This window comes from Carassius gibelio, chromosome A23 (genome assembly GCF_023724105.1).
Source record: "Carassius gibelio isolate Cgi1373 ecotype wild population from Czech Republic chromosome A23, carGib1.2-hapl.c, whole genome shotgun sequence".
Taxonomy (NCBI): domain Eukaryota; kingdom Metazoa; phylum Chordata; class Actinopteri; order Cypriniformes; family Cyprinidae; genus Carassius; species Carassius gibelio.
Genome location: NC_068393.1, coordinates 16,627,987 through 16,648,009, shown reverse-complemented (window position 1 = coordinate 16,648,009; position 20,023 = coordinate 16,627,987). Strand labels below are relative to the sequence as shown.

General features: G+C 37.5%; 1 protein-coding gene across 3 annotated transcripts in view; it reads left to right on the top strand.

The window, feature by feature from the left end:
* The window catches only part of LOC127944671 (zinc finger protein 385A), an 81,171-nt gene extending 66,328 nt beyond the window's left edge, over positions 1-14,843 (top strand). For all 3 annotated transcript variants that reach the window (XM_052540785.1, XM_052540784.1, XM_052540787.1), the window contains 4 exons: positions 5,551-5,880; positions 9,676-9,860; positions 11,258-11,350; positions 11,502-14,843. In XM_052540785.1, the coding sequence (XP_052396745.1) occupies positions 5,551-5,880; positions 9,676-9,860; positions 11,258-11,350; positions 11,502-11,729 (836 nt within the window). In that variant the 3' untranslated portion in view covers positions 11,730-14,843. The remainder of the gene's footprint in view (positions 1-5,550; positions 5,881-9,675; positions 9,861-11,257; positions 11,351-11,501) is intronic.
* Positions 14,844-20,023: the final 5,180 nt, after the last annotated feature.

The window sequence follows — 20,023 nt, the reverse complement described above, 5'->3', positions numbered from 1 at the left end:
GTTTCACAACAGAGCCTTCATTGAGCTGCCAACCCCTAGAGTACTGACAGCTGCTGTTCCATCCGGATATTGCAATCCCAGCATGTAGAGAAGTATATGTGTGAGTGTGCCTGTGTGAGATTGTACACTGTAAAGTAAGTTTACAAAAGTTTAGAGCTTTTTTTTTTCTTTTTTCCCCCACTGCAATCAAAGTGAGTTTAAAAGCATGCGACTAGATATTGGGATGCATCAGGGCTCTGTGCTTGTGCCCAATCACTTTATCTCACTTGTCTACACATCTTGTTGATTGCTCTGTGTGTTTGTTTATGTGAAAGCTCAAGAGAAGAATTCCCACGCTTCATGAGAAACACTAGGCTGTGTTGAACCTCAGCTGCCGGAGATGTAATTTATTGATGATTTTGTTTCACACATCACTAGAGTCAGCATCTTTCAGTGGTGGACAATACTCAGGCCTATGGAGTCACCTTTACAGTGGTTATAGAGTTTCAGTTGCCTTCTGCATGTTTCCTTGACTATCTTCTGAACCAGTGATCATTTATAGTGATAGTTCACCCCCCATCATCCTGGATGAATTGATCAAAAGTTACAGTAAAAACTTTATAAACATTAAAATAGAAAACAAATATTTTTAATTGCAGTAATATTTCACAATATTACTGTATTCCTGATCAAATAAATACAGACATGGTGCATTTTATGAAAAAATTGTTTGGTGAACTATTCCTTTAAGCTGAAATTCAGTACCCAACTAATATAGTTTGTGATGCATTCTTAGCTTTTTTACAAGGAATTTCAGCCGTGGTTCGTCTAATTATGATGTTTGCTTATTCTTGATATTTAACTTTTTTTTACATTTCCTGTTGTAGGAAGACTTTTATCCCAGTGAGGATCTGTTTATGTTTTAATGCGGCTAAAAGGGCCTGTAAAATTATGGAGACTTGGCAGAATGCGCGGGAGGTTTGGCATTGAACTGCTTTAGCACTTTGTTTGTCCCTAAGATCCACTTCTGCACAGTCACTCTGTTTAATGAAGCCATACATCTCCAGCAGTCTTCTACACATCTGGAGATTGTATAGAGACAGAAGGCTGCACGACACTCGTCTAGGTCTCCTTATTCCATAGCATAAGCTTGAAGTGCCATTAAATTTCCAGTTAGATCTTTCTCCATCTCCGACAGCTCTGTTCTATTGAGCTACAGTGGCAGAATCACCACTCTAACATGCAGACTCTATAAAAATGACTAGGATGGTTCGGTAAACAGGCCTGCTGTAATGGATAGAAGATGCATCTGGTAAATGGCACTCTGAGCGAGGCAAATGAATGCTCCCGACTCCATAATTAATAAGTCCCAAAGCTCAATGAGGCATCTTGTTTCAGGGATCATTAATCATTGATGATGGGCTGGGTAGAAGTGGGGTAAAGGCTGGCCTCTCTTCTACCTGACCCGTAGAACATCTGATCCACCTGTACGGGTCACAACCAGACCCCTCCTTCACCAATTCACACACCACCTTCTCCACTACAGCTGTCAGCGACTGTGAAACCGGAGCAGCTTTAATAGCGGGTTTAGTTTACTGTCTGAACACTGGGAGATTGTTCTTGTGGGTTCATGTTTTGTGTGTGGAGTCTGTAACTAAGTTATCATAATTCTGCTGAACACACAGGCATCATTTAAGCTTTCTGTCATGGCCGATTTAGCACCAACCACTTGATGAAACTAATACAGATGAAGAAGCTGTTTCCAGTTGTCCAGCATGAGTTTACATGCTGTTGTGTGTTATAATTACGTGACAGCCCACTAGAATTTGTTATAACTTGTTATATTTTGTGTTTGCTGTGGTTGCTTCGATGTGCTCTTCACCTCCCATTTGCTTTTTACTCCCACTGCATCACAGTTAAATCAGAAAACACCAACTACTCCTGTTGGTGATACCTTAGGGATGCCACAATCCTCAATATAATATTGAACTGTTCGATACAACGTTCAGTGTTCAATAGATTCTTGTGAATTGCTATTTTTTGGTTTTGTGTTTAAATAATTTCTGTGGGTTTTATTTGTTGTAAAAAAGCCTTTTTCGATTAGCAATGGATTATACTGTAAATTTACTTAATTACTATTAAAATACCCCCCCCCTCCCACACACACACACACACACACACATATATATATATATATATATATATATATATATATATACTGTATATATATTGCAAAAGTAGTATATATATTGCATAGCAAGAATTAATTCACCTAATAAACATTTATAATGTTAAAAAAGATTTGTATTTCTAATTCTGTTCTATTCATTAAATTAAAAAAATTAAAAAAATATTAAGCAGCATAACTGTTTTCAACATTGATAATAAAAAGTAATGTTCCTTGAGCACCAAATCAGCATATTAGAATGATTTCTGAATGGTCTTGTAACACCGAAGACTGGAGTAATGACTGCTGAAAATTCAGCTTTGGCATCACATGAAAAGAAAATGCAATTTTGAAATATTTCAAAATAGCAAACCATTATTTAAAAATGTTATAATATTTCACAATATCACTATTTTTACTGAATTTTTTCATCAAATAAATGCAGCCTTGGTGATAACTAGCAGTGTCCCCACCGCTTTTTAAATACAAAGTGATGTCCATGATTTGCCCACTGTTGGTTTGCAACAATTGCATGCTTAAAGCAATAACAGAACATAATATTTGGGGGTTCTTTTGGACCTCTGAACTTTCTTGAAAATATTTACATCATTACTAGCTAGTATTTACAGCAGCTGACTCCAGCAGTTGAAGGAAGGCGTGTGCTAATTTAAGCATTAAAGATGGGTCCTCTGAGAGTGCATGTTGTGTAACTGCACTTTCAAATATGCAGAGCAAGAATAAATGGAGGGCAGACGGGAACACACAGCAGCGAACATGGAGGGCATGTCAATTATGGTGGTGGATGGCATCCAGAGGATGGAGAATTTTGAAATCCCCCATTACACACTCTCCTCCACCCCCAAACTGCAATCTACTAACTCAAACCACATGTACATGGCCAAACCGGCATTTTTCATCACACACGCACAGTGTGTGAGTGTGTGTGTGTTTGTTGGAGGGTGGGGGCCTGTAAAGGAATGGGGTGTGTTGTGGAAAAGAGCCCTGGGAATATTAGCTCAGAGTTAAAAGTTCAGGCTATTCAGAACCAAACCTGCATCTAGTACAAGACACATAGTCCGGTCCATCCATTCTAATGCTATAACAACTATTGGATGATGCGTTGGTCAATATTTGGTGTTTTTTTGAAGGGTCACATAGTTTTTTTAATCTTCCTAGACCTTCCAAAAAAGCAGTATGTACTTTGATCCAGATGATCTTTATGAGGCTCTGACAGGAGCTCAAGTCCAAAGAAATATAGAGCACACTCTCATCTAGAGGAAATCTGCCAGGAAACTTCCAATGTAGAGAGAGAGGACTGTTTTCTGTAAAACGAGGGGTCTTGTTGCTTCTTATCAGGTCGTATCAACCTGCCATTCAGGATTTGCCACCACAGCAGAGGCTGTTAAACTTCAAATGTCATGGTGAATAAAACCCTGAACACTGTGTTTTCATAAGGGGAGGGACGTTGAATTGAAATGACTAAGAGTTTATGTAAGTCGTTGTGGTTAAATGTTTGTAAAATTACAAAAACATGCATCATCTTTGTAAGGAAATACAGTAGTGAAGTCACTGCTTACTTTCCCCCCCAAGAGATACTTTTTCCTAGTCATAATCTGTAGGCTGGATGTTTTTTGGATGTCAGTTATTTAAACTGAAAATGACAGCCGGAACTGTGTAACAACCCACTCCCAATTTGAGGGTGTTTTTTATATGTACCAAATAGGGTGAATGACAAAACATGTTCTCTTTATGGATTAATGGTTTCTAGCAATGCCAGGCTCATGGGTTTGATTTTCAGTGACACATGGACTGTGATATATTTTTAAGAGAGAAATTAATAATTTTATTCAGCAAGAATGCATTCAGTTGACTGAAAGTGACAGTAACGACATGTTTTATGATGTTACAAAAGATTTCTGTTTCAGATAAATGAGGTTGAATAGAAAAATGTAAAGGGATAGTTCACCCAAAAATAAAAATTAGCCCATGATATATTTATATTGCAATGTAAAAAAAAATATCCTGGCTCTTTCAAGCTGTATAATGGCAGTGAATGGTGCCCCTGTTTTTAAAGCTGAAAAAGTGCATCTATCTATCATAAAACTACTTTACATGGCGCTGGGGTGTTAATAAAGGCCTTCTGAAGCGAAACGATGCATTAGTGTAAGAAAAATAGAGCTACCTTCGACTAGATTTTTGTAGTCGACTAGTTATCGTTCATTTGAAGCATTAGCCGTCTAATTGCATACATAGTCTAATAAATGCTCAAGTGCACGCACTAAGCTTGCCACAGTGCAATGGCAGAAGTAATGATTACGAATGTGTCGGGAAAAAAATAGTAAAGAGTATACATACAAAAAAATTTGACTAAGCGAATAATAAAATTTAGTCTGGTTAACTAACGTTTGGTTGCCTATTAAAGAAAAATATAATTTTTTTAAAATGTATAAACTGTAACCTCCAGCTTCCGGTCAATACAAGGTGCTTGAAGGTACTGTATAATGCGGGCATGGCAGAAGGCACAACGTAAGCTCTAACACCAATGCATTTTTATGATGGATGGATGCACTTTTTCTTCCATCAATAACAAGGTCACCATTCACTGCCATTATACAGATTGGAAAAGCCAGGACGTTTTTGAACATGAATGTGATTGTGTTAGTCTGAAAGAGGAATGTCAGATATGCATAGGATGCCCTGAGGGTCAGTAAATCACGGGCTAATTTTCATTTTTGAGTGAACTATCCCTTTAAGCAGCCTAACTGGTTTCAACATCAATAATAATAAGAAATGTTTCTTGAGCACCAAATAAGCATATTAGAAAGATGTCTTTGATCATGTGACACTGGAGACTGGAGAAATGGCAGCTGAAAACGTTCAAATTGAAATAATATTTTGCAATATTACAGTTTTTACTGCATTTTGATCAAATTAATGCAGTCTTGGTGAGCATAAGACTTTTATCAAAAACTTTTATTTCTTGCCCTTTGTTGTACATATCTGAGGTAGTTATCATAGGTTTACTTTTCACCCTAGTCTCTGTCATCAGAAACATGTTTCTGTCAACAAAGACTGCTTTTTTAGGTCCTGAACATTCCAAACTGTTTGGTTACATATTGCTAAGCATCTCCCATTTTACTTGGCATATTAAAATAAACAACACGTGAAAGCTCATAAAAATACAAATATATGTATATAATTTTATTTTACGAAAGTCAATTTTATTGCACACTTTTTTGTGTTTGGTCTATAAAAGCTGGGGTTGCTCAGACAAGGTTTTTGAGTTACTGTATGCCTGGTTTGAGGTTTACAGGAAAACATCTGCTTTGTTATTGTTATTGAGGCCATTAACTTCTATAAATACTCCATTTAAATATTATTTTGTTGTTTGTTTTGTTTTGCAGATGAGACACAGTCAGCTCCACAGGTAAATGGATCTGCGGTGGCCCCAGAGCCCATGGCCATTTCTGCTCCCCCTACCCCAGAATCCCCTGGTCCTTCTGCCTGTCCTCTTCTGCCCACCCCCACTACCCCTCAACCACCTCCGGCCACCTCCTCATCTCCTGGCTGTGGCTCTTCTGACCCAGAGCAGACTGGCACCGTGACCCCTGGGGCACCATCAGTTACTCCCAGCAACCCTGAGACCGAAGAGGACAAAGCCAAGAAGCTACTTTACTGCTCACTGTGCAAAGTGGCCGTCAATTCGCTCTCCCAGTTGGAGGCCCACAATAAAGGTGAAAATTCATTTAGTGACAGCACTTCTAAACTCAATAACTTACTGTGCTGTCTGATTACACAAAACATCCGTCACTGGAATAAAGAGTCTCCAATGAGTGCTAAGAGGTGTATGAATTATACATAATAACAAATGCTCCCTGTGTATTTTCTTGTTTGAGGGATTCACTATATAGTCTGTACCTGTGACTTTGTATTTCTATTATTTTAAAACTCTCAAAAGCCATTTTGAGTCTCCACAATACAACACAACATCATATGCAGCAATAATATGCTGAAGAAATCACTTTTCATTACAGAAATACTGAAAAAGGCAGGTGCATTTAAGGAAATTAACCAACCATAAATATTTTTGCCAGCTACAACACTGTTATGAATAATAAAATGTATAAACAAAATAAAACATTTATCCTAACACATAACCACACACACACACACACACACACACATATCATCTGATTTTACAAATACAGTATTAAATTCTCCATATAGAAGTTAGATTTTAGTATTAGATCTTTTTTCATACAATACAGATCTTACTGTAGATACTTTTCTTATGCAGAAGTTGTGATTTTTATTTTTAATTTTTAATTTTTTGAGTCAAATTATTATTCAGTTGGCATACAACCATGTTGCACAGGGCCGCTGCTGGTCAAATGGGTGCAAATGTATGTTTAATATATATATATATATATATATATATATATATATATATATATATATATATATACACATATATATATACACATATATATATACACATATATATATATATATATATATATATATATATATATATATATATATATATATATATTAAATTATATATTCTCATTCTTCATTCTCATTTGTATGAAATTTCAGTAATGACCCTGCATTATATAAAGCAGAAAATATTTGTCACTGATGAATTACTTAGTGAACTTCTAAATAAACAGTTATTAGTAAAAAAAAAAAAAAAAACATTAGTGAATTAAGAGCAGTCACAGTTACCTCATGGCTATGATGTTATTAATACAGTTGTCTAATCAAATTAAGCAATTTTTCTATGATAAAACCATTCATTTTTGTAAGAGTTGTGATGTCCACATGTTTTTGTTGAAGATATTATATAGAGGCTGTAGACATTCTATCACAAAAGTGTGGCCAAAAATGAAAGATTAAGTGGATATTTGAATGAAATATTTGGTCAATATTAAACAAGGATTTGATCATGTAACAACAGCAAAGAGTATCTTCAAAGTACTACTTTGTTAATTATTATTTTAAGTAACAAAAGCATGGTTAATTTGTGGTTACCATGGCTACAAGAACCATAATTTTTTCCCATAGTAAAACCACGGTTCAAGGGAACCAAGGGAACATGGAAACTAAAAGAGAATATTAAGGCAGATGCATAGCTGGTGGTGAAATTACTACTGACATCTAAACACGTCAAGGTCAACAGACAAAAAAAGATTATGAATGTACATGAAAATGATACACAGGATTCATGTTGGGCTTTTTACCTTTATCTTTTCTTGTTGCCTGACTGCTGATGTCTTTTTTCCAGACATAGTTGTGATTCAATTATGATCATTTGCAGTCAGCTGCAAACATGAGGTGAGGGTTGGCACAGATGCAGGTTAGATCGGAGTTACTGATGTTGCTGTTCCTAACAAAGCTGCAGACAAACAAGAAAATAATATAATTCACAGGATTTTTACACTCCTTATTTAGTTTTTACTTAAATTTTCCACATGCAGATTTTACATTTTAAATGTTGTCTTTCTCAGTACTTGCTCAAATGACTTTTTTTATTTTAAGACAATTAAAGAACAGTCTGCAAGATTTATCTCATTCTGTGAACAGCACAAATATGCTTTGCGTCACAGAGGAACTCAAGCAATTACATCCATCGCTGAAAATCCCTTTAAACTTCTCAAACAGGCACCTTTAGAAGCTTTCACTCTCTCATGATTTATACACAACTTTACAGTGGCACTTGCCCTCTTGGTGTGCACAAAAAGGAACAGTTTATCAGTTTTTGTACTGCAGTGCAGCTTGTAGTATTTCAGAGAGTGTTGGATTTCTCGTGGTATATCGAATGCCTGAGCATATCTCGTTCTGCTCTATTATTTACTTTGTGTCAACACACAATCCTGTTTGAAGAGATGAAGGTGGATGTTGAAGAGATTTTTCCACAAAGGTATACACAACTCTATTTATTATAGATCTCCTCTTTTCTATTTATCAGGGAAAACTGCAGTCATAGTTTCAGTGTTTATTTGGTCAGATTAGGAATTTCTCATGTTGAGCCTGTTGATTAAATGGTCTGTTTTTTCCCCAGGCCAAAAGAAAGTAATGCCTTTACATGAAGTATTTGACAACTGTTAATGTGGTCTGAAAATTAAAAGGCGCACATTCATATTTGGAGACAGGGAAGACACATTGAAGTCCTTCCTCTTGAAACACAACCATGTTTTAAAGTAAACTTTACAAGTTATGAGTGATATCAGGGCATTGTTGCCAACGGAGGGGCAAATTGTAAACTTTAGTCTGGGTTTAAGAAAGCTATCTGGAATCAGTACAGTCCATTCCCTAAATTAGTTATCTAAACCATAGTCAAAATCTAATCATATGTTGTGCAGACAACCACAGATATATAAGTTGGGAGGTGAAGTGAGTGTTTTAGCTTACTTTATTTCTGTAGTTGTTATCTCCAGACACTGCTGTCAATTCCTGTTTATCTTTGTATTTCTCAGATGGGATTTACAAGTTACTGCTACACAGTGAGACTACATATTGCAAGAGTGCATTTTTGAAGAGTACAAATGCCATTCGTGCTATATTCTTATTTTTTATTCGTTTTTTTTTTTTTTTTTTTTTGCTATGTCTCTTCAAACGCAAACTTAAGATGAACTTTTGTTCATATGAGAAAATTAAGGCTGCTTTTGGTTTGGCAAGAGAATGTGTGGACATTCCTGATGTTAAGAACAAAACAAAGACATTAGTTCTATGAACCCAAGCATGTAGACGTCACAGGTTTTTTGTACATATCTTAGCTGTTTTCATTGATATTGTGAGGCCAGGAACATGACGGCGAAACATTTAAGGAGAACCAAGTGTTGCAGAGTTCCAAACACATACGGATAAATGATGAGCTTTGTTGTAATGAGGACAGCCCAATTTAAATGTATGTTTTTCAATGTTTTAAAAAGCCAGGCAGTATAATCTGCTTGATTAATGAAAAGTAATGTACAGTAATGTAACCTGAATGAAATTCAAAAAGGACATGATTCACAAGTGCAAAGCATTCCAACAAAAGTATTGTGTGACTGCCTAAATGTGGACACTGGACAGAAAAAAAGAATCATCCCTGGCATGAGCAGCTGCACTTGAAGATAACTCAAAGTGGAAGATTCAAGAGCCATCTAGTGGTCATGACTGGGTATTACAATACAGTCTGTAATCTATATTACAGTAAATGTTATCTATGTTTTTAAATCATAATACAATATTCTTACATTTTGTATTATCGTTTTTACTATTATTATTATTACTTATTTTTTATGTTATAGATTTGTTTTATTTATTTGGGGTTAAAAGACATCAGAAATACCTAAAAAGAGAAATACCTAAAAAGACAAAATAAATGATCAAAAAATACATTTATAATAATACAAAAGATTTCCGTTGTTTTTGTTTTCTTAACGCTTTTCTTCTGATCTTTATCAAAGAAACCTGAAAAATGTATAACAATTTACACAATATATATATGTTTTTGTACACTCATATTTCTCTGCACTCCTTAGGCACTAAACACAAAACCATTCTGGAAGCCCGCAGCGGATTGGGCCCCATTAAGGCGTACCCTCGTTTGGTTCCAAAGCCCAGTGGGGAGCAGGGAGGCGGGGACACAGACCCCAATACTCAGGAACGCACCTTCCACTGTGAGATCTGCAATGTGCGAGTCAACTCCGAACTGCAGCTTAAACAGGTGAGCGAGGGTCATGGTGTTCATCTTTTTTTTCTTTTAAATGCTTGTCATGTTGTTTTTATATATATTTATTGTAATGAGCGACAAATACTAAATTAAATTTGTTTCAAAATTGGTTCAGGTGCATCTCCATAAATTACAATGTCATGGAAAAATTCATTTATTTCAGTAATTCAACTCAAATTGTGAAACTCGAGTATTAAATTCATTAAATGCACACATACTGAAGTAGTTTAAGTCTTTGGCTGCTGGTCTGACAGTTGTCCAGAAGACAATAATTGACATCCTTCACAAGGAGGGTTAGCCACAAACATTCATTGCCAAAGACGCTGGCTGTTCACAGAGTGCTGTATCCAAGCATGTTAACAGAGAGTTGAGTGGAAGGAAAAAGTGTGGAAGAAAAAGATGCACAATCAACCGAGAGAACCGCAGCCTTAAGAGGATTGTCAAGCAAAATCGATTCAAGAATTTGAGTGAACTTCATAAGGAATGGACTGAGGCTGGGGTCAAGGCATACAGACTTGCCAAGGAATTTGGCTACAGTTGTCGTATTCCTCTTGTTATGCCACTCCTGAACCACAGAAAAAGTCAGAGGCGTCTTACCTGGGCTAAGGAGAAAGAAGAACCGGACTGTTGACCAGTGGTCCAAAGTCCTAAACCAAGTTTTGTATTTCATTTGAAAACCAAGGTATTAGAGTCTGGAGGAAGGGTCCATTGTGTTTTTTGAAAACCAAAGTTACTGCACCAGTTTACCAAGAAACTTTGGAGCACTTTATGCTTCCTTTTGCTACCCAGCTTTTTGAAGATGCTGATTTTCATTTTCCAGCAGGATTTGGCTGCCCACACTGCCAAAAGCACCAAAAGTTGGTTAAATGACCATGGTGTTGGTGTGCTTGACTGGACAGCAAACTCACCAGACCTGAACCCCACAGAGAATATATGGGTTATTGTCAAGAGGAAAATGAAAAACAAGAGACCACAAAATCCAGATGAGCTGAAGGCCACTGTCAAAGAAACTTCAGCAGTGCCACAAGCTGATCACCTCCATGCCACACCGAACTGAGGCAGTAATTAAAGCAAAAGGAGCTTATACCAAGTACTGAGTACATGTAGAGTAAATAAACATTCTTTCCCCAGAAGGCCAACAATTCACTTGAAAAATCTTTTATTGGTCTTATGACGTATTCTAATTTGTTATGAATTGGTGGGGTTTTGTTAAATGTGAGCCAAAATCATCACAATTAGAAATACCAAGGACTTAAACTACTTCAGTCTGCATGCATTAAATTTATTTAATACACAAATTTCTCAATTTGAGTTGAATCACTGAAATAAACAAACTTTTCCACGACATTCAAATTTATTGAGATGCACCTGTATGTTTGATATGTTTGCAGCACATATCAAGTCGAAGGCACCGGGACGGTGTGGCAGGAAAGCCAAACCCCCTTTTAAGCCGACACAAGAAGCACAGGGGAGCTGACTTTGCGGTAAACAATTACGATAATAAAAAATTTTTGTGGTAAACAATTACGATATTAGTTACAATTTAAATGTTGTTGCATACAATAAAAGTTATCTTTGATAAATGGATATCAAATTACAGTATGATATTGTTGGGGCATTTTTCTCTTCATGCAGGATCTCACCAAAGCGTTAGGCGCTGGCCTCTTGCCGAGTCCTCTGGCTATTGCTGCAGCGATGGCAGCAGCCGCCTCCTCCAATCAGCTGGCTCTCCGCGCAGCAGCCCCCACCCACCATCCACATCATCACCTCCTGCAGGGTCCGCCTCTCAGCCACACCATCTTGAGACCAGCTCCAGGGCCCATACGCACATCGCATGGTCCTATTCTGTTCTCACCATACTGACTCCCCCCTCACATCCCCTCCTCCCCCCTTAGCCAATCACAGCCAGTCTGGAGCCTCACCTCCAAAAGCACACTGTGAAGACCAAAAAAAATAGTAAAACACCACAGCAATGACAAAAATCGTCCCATCAACAATAACGTCAATCATTAACTCAAGCAGAAGGGGCGCATCCATGAAGGTGGGTGCGAATGGCGTTCCAACCCTCTTTCCACCTCCGTCTCTGTTTGTTCGGATCGAGTGATTTATGAATGGTCAAATGTGGGGATTGTTGGAATAGAGCAATATTGTATGCTAAGTGCATCTGACGTCCTTGTACCTTCCTTCTATTTCTACTCATACTGTGAGGTAGCAGCAGTCACATGGTAGCCAGACATGCTGGAATGAGTTCTTTCTAGACACCCAAAACACACAACCCAACACACAAAGACTATAGATAAATGTTGTTCTGAAAAAAAAAATGCACCCTTAACCCTATGCACCTTGAGAAACCATCAGTATGCTTCTCAAAGTATTCACTGTATTCAACTAGTCTCGTCTGGCTTCGGCATCTTTGCAATAGCAAATCGCCTCAATCTCCATTGCAGTTCCACCACGACAAGACAGGAGATTGTGGAGAAGGTGTAAGGATGCCCGACACTTTCTGAATGCTGGCTCGAAGATTAGATGGTGGCGGCAAAAAGCCTGACTTCATTCAGTAAAATTTCTCTAGGAGTAAAGGAGGGATTCAGAAGAGATACTCAAGATTCCTTTTGTGTATCACTTTTTACATCCGTTAGCGCTAGGAGCGGTTGACAGAAAAACCCCAAGACCCCTGTCTTAGATTTTAGAAAATCAGTAGACATCTATTTATTCTATTGTGTAGCATAGTTTAGTTCAGAACATCCAAGCTGGTTGACTTTAGAAAATATTCAGAAGTGTACGTAGAGGGTTATGTAACTGCAGATAGATCCTGAAATGACACGGTTGGTACTTCGAATCTCAGAGAAAGGCGGGAAACCTAAGCACACTCTTGGACTTACAGTACATACAGGCTACTCTGTTCATTCTGTCACTGTTATGTTCGGTGGACATTATGCAACCCCAAGCAATACGGCCCCCTTCTGTCTGACTTCCGCATCCAGTCTCACAAGACAGCCTGAGCCTGCATCCCACAAGGACTGACAGCACAGGTCAGCCACTCCAGCGGATGCCCAAGAGTCTACAAAAATGAACAGAGAGAAGACGGAGAGGAGGTCACAGAGGTCTTGAATCTAAAGCCATGCGATGCATATATATTTTTTGTTATTTTATTATGATCAATTAATTGTTTTGATGTAGTTGGTTTTTATTTTTTGGGGGGTTCGTTTTCATAGCACACTGTTACGTTGAACAAATATTGTGGAAATTCTGACAAACTGTTACGTTGAACAAATATTTTGAAAATTCAGAAAGAAAAAAAAAATTGAACAAAGGAAAAAAAAAGGGGATATTTTTCTATGGAAATTAAAAAACCTGCACTCGGGTGGGAACTACGCGTTGTAGAAATCATATCTGGAGGATGTAAAATACACATAATCATAAACATCAAACTAGGGCCTGTCGTGTTGATGGAGATACGTGACGGCCCACTAATAAGCAAAGTGCGACAATGTCTTAACATTGTTTGGATATTGCAATGCAATAAGCAATTGTCATTTGTTGTAGAAGAGAATTTATAAATGGATCTGTACGGCTGCTAATAGGCCTCCATGTTCTTCCACAGAGATTAATTAGCCTTTTCAATACAAAAGCTGGGCGTTTTAAACATGAAAGGGGCACCCACGGGGACGGGCCCTTCATATTAAAGGGTCTTTTCTCATCTCTGAGTGGGGGACAGGGTATATCTGAACACAAACAACGTGTAGTCAGCCATAGCGTATGTAGCTTAGTTCACTTTTTTTGTTTGTTCGTGGCATTGTTTGCATTGTGTGAGAAATGTCATGATAATGCCATCATTTCAAGCTAACTGTGGTTAGCACCCACCATTGTGCTTTGATGGAACTTTACCTCTATTTCTCATTAGTTTTCCGAGGCACTAGTATGGGTGCTGTAGTTTTATGTTGGTGTGTATCGTGCAGTGTCGTGTGCGTGCGCATAGATTACGGTTCTGGGAAACTTGCGAATTAATGATACTTCACCAAAAAAAAAATGTAACTTCTGTTGTCATTTACTCACCCTTGTGTCATTTCAAACCTTTTTCAACAGGACAAAGAAAGTCAGATTTAAAAAAAAAAAAAAAGTTTCTATTGACTAGGGAGCAAAAAATGTATGTGTGTGTGTGTGTGGGGGGGGGGGGGGTAATAAATAAATAAATAAGATAATAATAAATGGGTTTGGAACTACACAAAGGTGAGTATAAAATGATTTTTTTTTTTTTTTAGATGACCCATTTCTTTAAACTGCACATTTGCAATCAGCTGTTTCTATCCCAAACTTAATTATTAAAACAATCAGTGGACAGTGTTCTCAGCTGATTTCAGATGAGCATTTTGGGGTAACACTATGCGCACTGACACATGCTTTAGTTTGAAACTAGGTGTCCAGTGCCCTATTGAAACCTTGTGAGGTGATAAAGCCATCACAGCTAATACACTCTTGATGCTTGAGGCAGGATCGCTAATCCCATCTGTCAACACTGTAAAGACCACATTCATCCTGTAGTCAGAACAATGTCGTCACTTGACAGATTTGTCTTTGGTAGTTTTATTCAACCTTTCAGGGCAGGTGTAATGTTAGTTGGTGAAGTCTATTTTTAGCCTTAGCCTTACTCCACCCCAGGCCTCTACAGGAACGGATGTGGACAGAGAAGCTTCGGTCAAACCTCCTCTTGTCAATAAATTTATTTTTGAATTAACTGTCAGATGGGAAAACAGTATGTGTGATGGAACGTAGCAATATTCAACTCATACTGGCTACTCTTGTTTATTGCAATAAGGAAATCAACCAATAGATGCATATGTAAAATATTATAGATGTAATTGAAATCAAACACAGAAAATTATGGAAAAATTTGGTACCAGAGAAACTTGGAGTTACCACAGGGGCGGGGAGAAAAAAAATCAATGTCTATAAATCAATAAAGAATATTAAAACTGATGTCTCATGCTTATTTTTTTCATAGCTATATTTTATGAAATTATCTAATTGATAAAAAAAAGTCAAATTGTTTAAAAAATAAACTAAAAAAAAAAAAACTTACAGTTGTGGTTGCCAGATAAAATATGTAAAAATACAGTAAAAATGTAAACATATTACAGAATGCCCTGTCATTTTTAAGCAAAAAATAAAATAAAATAAAAATAAAAACAATGAAAACACTCAATCCAACAGCACTTTTCTACTTCATTCAGTTTTGTATCCTTTAACCAACATCATAACACATGTGGTAAAAAGAAATTTAAAACACCATCATGGTAAAAAACATAAAAAAAAATGCACTAAAAATATATTAAACAGCATAAACAAAAATAGTCTTTAGTCACAGTAGTGTTTCTAATGCTTAAAAAATATAATTAGAATTTGATTGATTCAAAGATAGATTGCACAAAAGTTTCATCAAAAGTGTGTCTTTGGGAACAACTAGAAATGATGTGGAAGTCAATAACAACAGAGACTTTTGAAGAGTACCTAAAAACAATGCAAGGTGTTATCAAGGCCAAAGGAAGCCATACAAAATAAAATAAATACGTATTACGGTAATTGTGTGTTTGTGTGCTTGTTTTTGTGACTTTGTATAATGACATGGGTGTGACACAGGTATTCCAAGGAGAGGGTGACTTATGAGGACATAACCCATGTCCCCACTTTTCAAAATGCTTTTAAACCATACAGAATGAGTTTTTTTTTTTTTTTGTATAAGTAAAAATGCACAAAGTTTCCTGTGAGGGTTAGGGTTAGGTGTAGGGTTGGTGAAGGGTCATAGAATATACAGTTTGTACAGTATAAAAACCATTACGCCTATGGGATGTCCCCACTTTTCACAAAAACGTGTGTGTGTCTGTGTGAATAAAGGGATTAAACATAACAGATTAAAAAATATTAGGAAACAATTATTATGTTGGCTTGGCAACAAGCCAACATACTGTTATGCTATTTAAACTTCTTCTTCTTCTTCTTCTTTTTTTTTTTCTTATTATTATTTTTCTGACAGAAATTCTAAACGCTACTCCTCCTAGGGCTTTAAAGCCACAAGCCCCAAACTCGGCAGACACCTGCGGGATAGAGCGGTGATGGTTGCTATATCTTTTCAGACTGATCGGACTTAAAGTTTTTTTTTTATTAATTTTTAAATGTCAAAATTCATTACCCATAGACTTACATTGTCTGAGAAAAATTGCGCCCCTACAGTTGCAATGAGATTTAGGGGCGGAGTCGGGTTTCGTTTCACTTTTAAACCGTTAAACATAAAAGTAAATAATACAATTTCCTTCAAACTGACAAGCTAAACCAACATATCTGATTATTACAGGGGTCAGGGCTCATTAATAATTTATTTCTGGGCAGAGAGCAGTCAGAAAGACGAGAGAAGAATCACTGCTGCTCAGCTCAGTCTGTCTCCACGGAGCTCACAACGAGCGAATTCATTCTAATTTAAGACCTTTTAAAACGGCGATTGCACGCAATCCACACGTTAGAACACACCAAGAGCTAAATTCAGATGTTTCTGAACTGTTTAAAGTAATAACATGATATATTCGCGGCAGCCAAATGTCCGCGAGCTGGCGATGTATTTCTCTGAACACTTGAAGTCCACAGAGAATTTACAGCCTTTCGCATTAAAACACTGCAGCGAAACGGCACAAAACAATTAGAATAATATATTATATGGTTTTAAAGTAGTTTTGGCCACTGTCACGCTGGTCTTAGCTGGTTTCTAACTGAATCATCATGCTGAACGTCACAGATGAGCTTGCGATGTAGCCTATTTCTCTGAACACTTGAAGTACACATTTACAGCCTTTCACATTAAAACACTGCAGCGAAACGGCACAAAACAATTAGAAGAATATATTACACATATGAAAATGAGTGTTTATATGTGCTTGTGAGATTTCTCTGTCAGGCTTAACGTCGCAGCAATTGCTCAGCGTTGCATAACATGGTAAAGCAGGGAGCTACACTGAGACCAAAAGGGTCGCATGCATCAATGATTATTTTTGTACCTACTTATGTGTTATGCTATGATTTAATATGACCATTTATTAAAACAGAAATGTGTATTTTAAGAATACGTTTTATAACGTGCTCCGAGCATTCAACACATCAAGTTGGCTTCAGCCCCGCGCTGCGGGAAACTGAACTGAGCAGCTGATGGCGCGTGTGCACGAGAGAGAGCCGCGCGTATCGCGGACAGGGACAGCAACACTGAACAGAGCTGTCGTTCAGGACGTTCACTTCCTCCTGGACCTGAACGAACAAATTCAAATCGCAGTTTAAATAAACAGAAAAAAGAGCGAAAAGCAAAAGAGCTCAATTCAGCAGCGCGGTGTTGTTCAGGGAGCAAGCAGAGACGCGTCTCAAAGTCTTCTTGCTTTTGTACCGACAACAAATACATACAAAATATGTCGAAATACCCGTGTTGGAAAGTGTGTTCGAATAAGTATGTGGTTATGTTTTAATTGAAAGTAAAGATTTGCAAAAAAAAAATCGGATGTGTATCATCATAATGGATGTGTTTGTCTCTTAAAGGGACCGCGCCTAATTTACTAGCTCTGCTGTCAGAGTCTTTAATGTATGAAAATGAAAGTAAATCACTCACTGCTCTTGACTGAATTACCTTGTAGTACAAGAATTTATCCAAAGTCAATCCAAAAATAAGATAGAATTGTTTTACTAGTGGGTGCAGGCCACTAGTTCATTTATGTAAGTGAGTATGGCAAAATAGTGATCTGTGAAATATTATACCCACTAATTCTTCATACAGTAGGCTACCAGTGAAATTGATTTAAAAAAATAATAATTAAGGACCTGCCCATGTTTTGCTTAAGTGTTTCTTTCTTTAATTGTTAATGCAACCTTTTCACACCACAGACTGAACCAAATTAAGCATTTCTTGCTTGGTAACTGTTCAACAAAGTATTGATAGTTGTGTAAATATTGTCATACTGACAGTCTGAAGTTTTGGTTGATTCCATTACATATCTTTTTATCAAAGTTATCCGAAATTATCAAGATGAATTTGTTCTGAGTTATTGTCATATATTATTACCAGTTTCTAAACTACAGCAAATAAACTGTGATTATGTGAGAAATGTTGAAGGTGAATACATTTTGGTTTGATTGTGTATTTTATCTTACAGTGAAGACTATGCAGTGCTATTTTACATTAACAAAAACAAACTTAAAAAAAGTAAACATTATGTAAATAGCACAAATAAATAAATAGAATGAACATACAGTACAAATTAAACAATTTTAAACAGTGTGTAACTGCATCATCTATACAAACCATTGTGCTTGGACCCCTTTTGATCTCCTTGATTTAAAATGCATTGTTTCAGTAATCTTGTGTGTCGTTGCCCACAACGCAACGGTGGCAGGACTGTGAAATACATACACGAGAAAAATAGGCATGACTTATTTCACATCCAGCTAGACAACCCTGTCATAGCTGTTATCATAGCCCAGGCTTTTTATTAAAAAAAGAAAACAGCAAGGGAGCTGTTGCAGGTGTATTTTTTTATGGCATTATTATGTGTATTAATTTTGCAGCGGGGCAACTCAATGTTGGGCACACAAGTACTTTGGCTCTTTTGCTCCATGGCCAAGATGGCCAAGCCAACATCAAAGTTAGTTCACTAACTTTTAATTCTAGTTATTATTACAATTGTAACCACCGTTGCCTTTGGCTTGCTTGCTGTATGTATGACGACTAATGCATTTAACACCAACTATTAAAACAGTGAGGCGAGGGTGTTTTTGACCACATAGACACAACAGTATGCCTTTCTGTAAAGATTCTTTGAAAATGTTATGCATTTTGAAAAATTGCTTGAACATTTATATGTAAAAAAAGTAGGCTTTTGCGTTGAGAGCGTTTGGAAGCTGTGACATTACCGTGAGGGAAAAACCATCATCCAAAACAAACCATGGCTTATAGTCAGATTCAGCCGTTTATTTATGATCCAGAATCAGATCCCGAGGCTGAAACTGAACGAGAGCAGCAGCAGCAACGACTCGCTCCGAGCGGGGCTCGAACCCGGGTCTCCGGCATGGTAGGCAGACCCACTAACAAGGAGGCAGAGATATTTTAAGCAGTTTTACTCACCGCCTGCGGTTCCAACACACGATCGTGACCCTTTTTCGTTGGGATGGCATCATCCTTAAAGTCGGCATGAAACGGAAGTTGAGATTGTCATTTTTTCCTTGCTGTGACGTATATCCGAGTTAAACGGCTTCTGAAATTAGAAAAGAATGCAGGGCGGGGCTTGGTTTCGTCCATCGGGGAATTGATTGGATCGTTGGAGGTTGGGCGTTGCAAACAAAATGGATGCAGATTTGAATGCTAGTTTACATTCAGTTGTGGAGGATTTCTCTCCACCGGGGTCTCCACCGTTACCCTCCCATGAAGGATTTTTTATTGAAGAGCCCGGCGACGAGAACGAGGACTAAATTTTCAGGCAGGAATCAGCCCGTATTTATACGAGCCTCCCGCAAACCAAGATGAGTCGAGTGAAGTTGTCGGTCAAGTTCACTCTCGAGAGTTTCTCTGAGAGGCGGTGCAGAAACGAGACAGACACCTATAGCCGCACCCTCATCGGCTCTGGCCGCACTCTTTCGCCATTGCATGTGACCGAAAGAGAAGAGAGGTCGTTTCGAGGGAGGATGGTAGGGCAATGTATTTGATTAAAGATTATAAGGGTACATGAATTTTAAAAAAATAATGAAGTGCACAGATAAATCATTTATAATAAAAACTACAATATTACATATAAAAAGAAGATTTGCCAAATTTGATTTCATGCCGACTTTAAGAAATAAACGATACGCAAATCCATCGTCAAACTGGGCCTTGTTTGTAAAACAAGCATCTTCGAAATGCAGGGAACAAACAAAAACACTTGCACAACTCCGTTGATGCTCTGTAAAAATAAACTCCATCCACTGGTCCCTCAATGCTGTTTTTTTTTTTTTTTTTGGTAATCTGTGCAGGGTTGTCTTGCCCTGGCAACCAAAAACACACTCCTTTTGTGACATTTCGCGACGCTCTCGCTCTGATCAGTGAACGTCTGTTGTGCTCTCAGTGCTCTGCTATACGGGAGCGCGCGCTCTTCCGG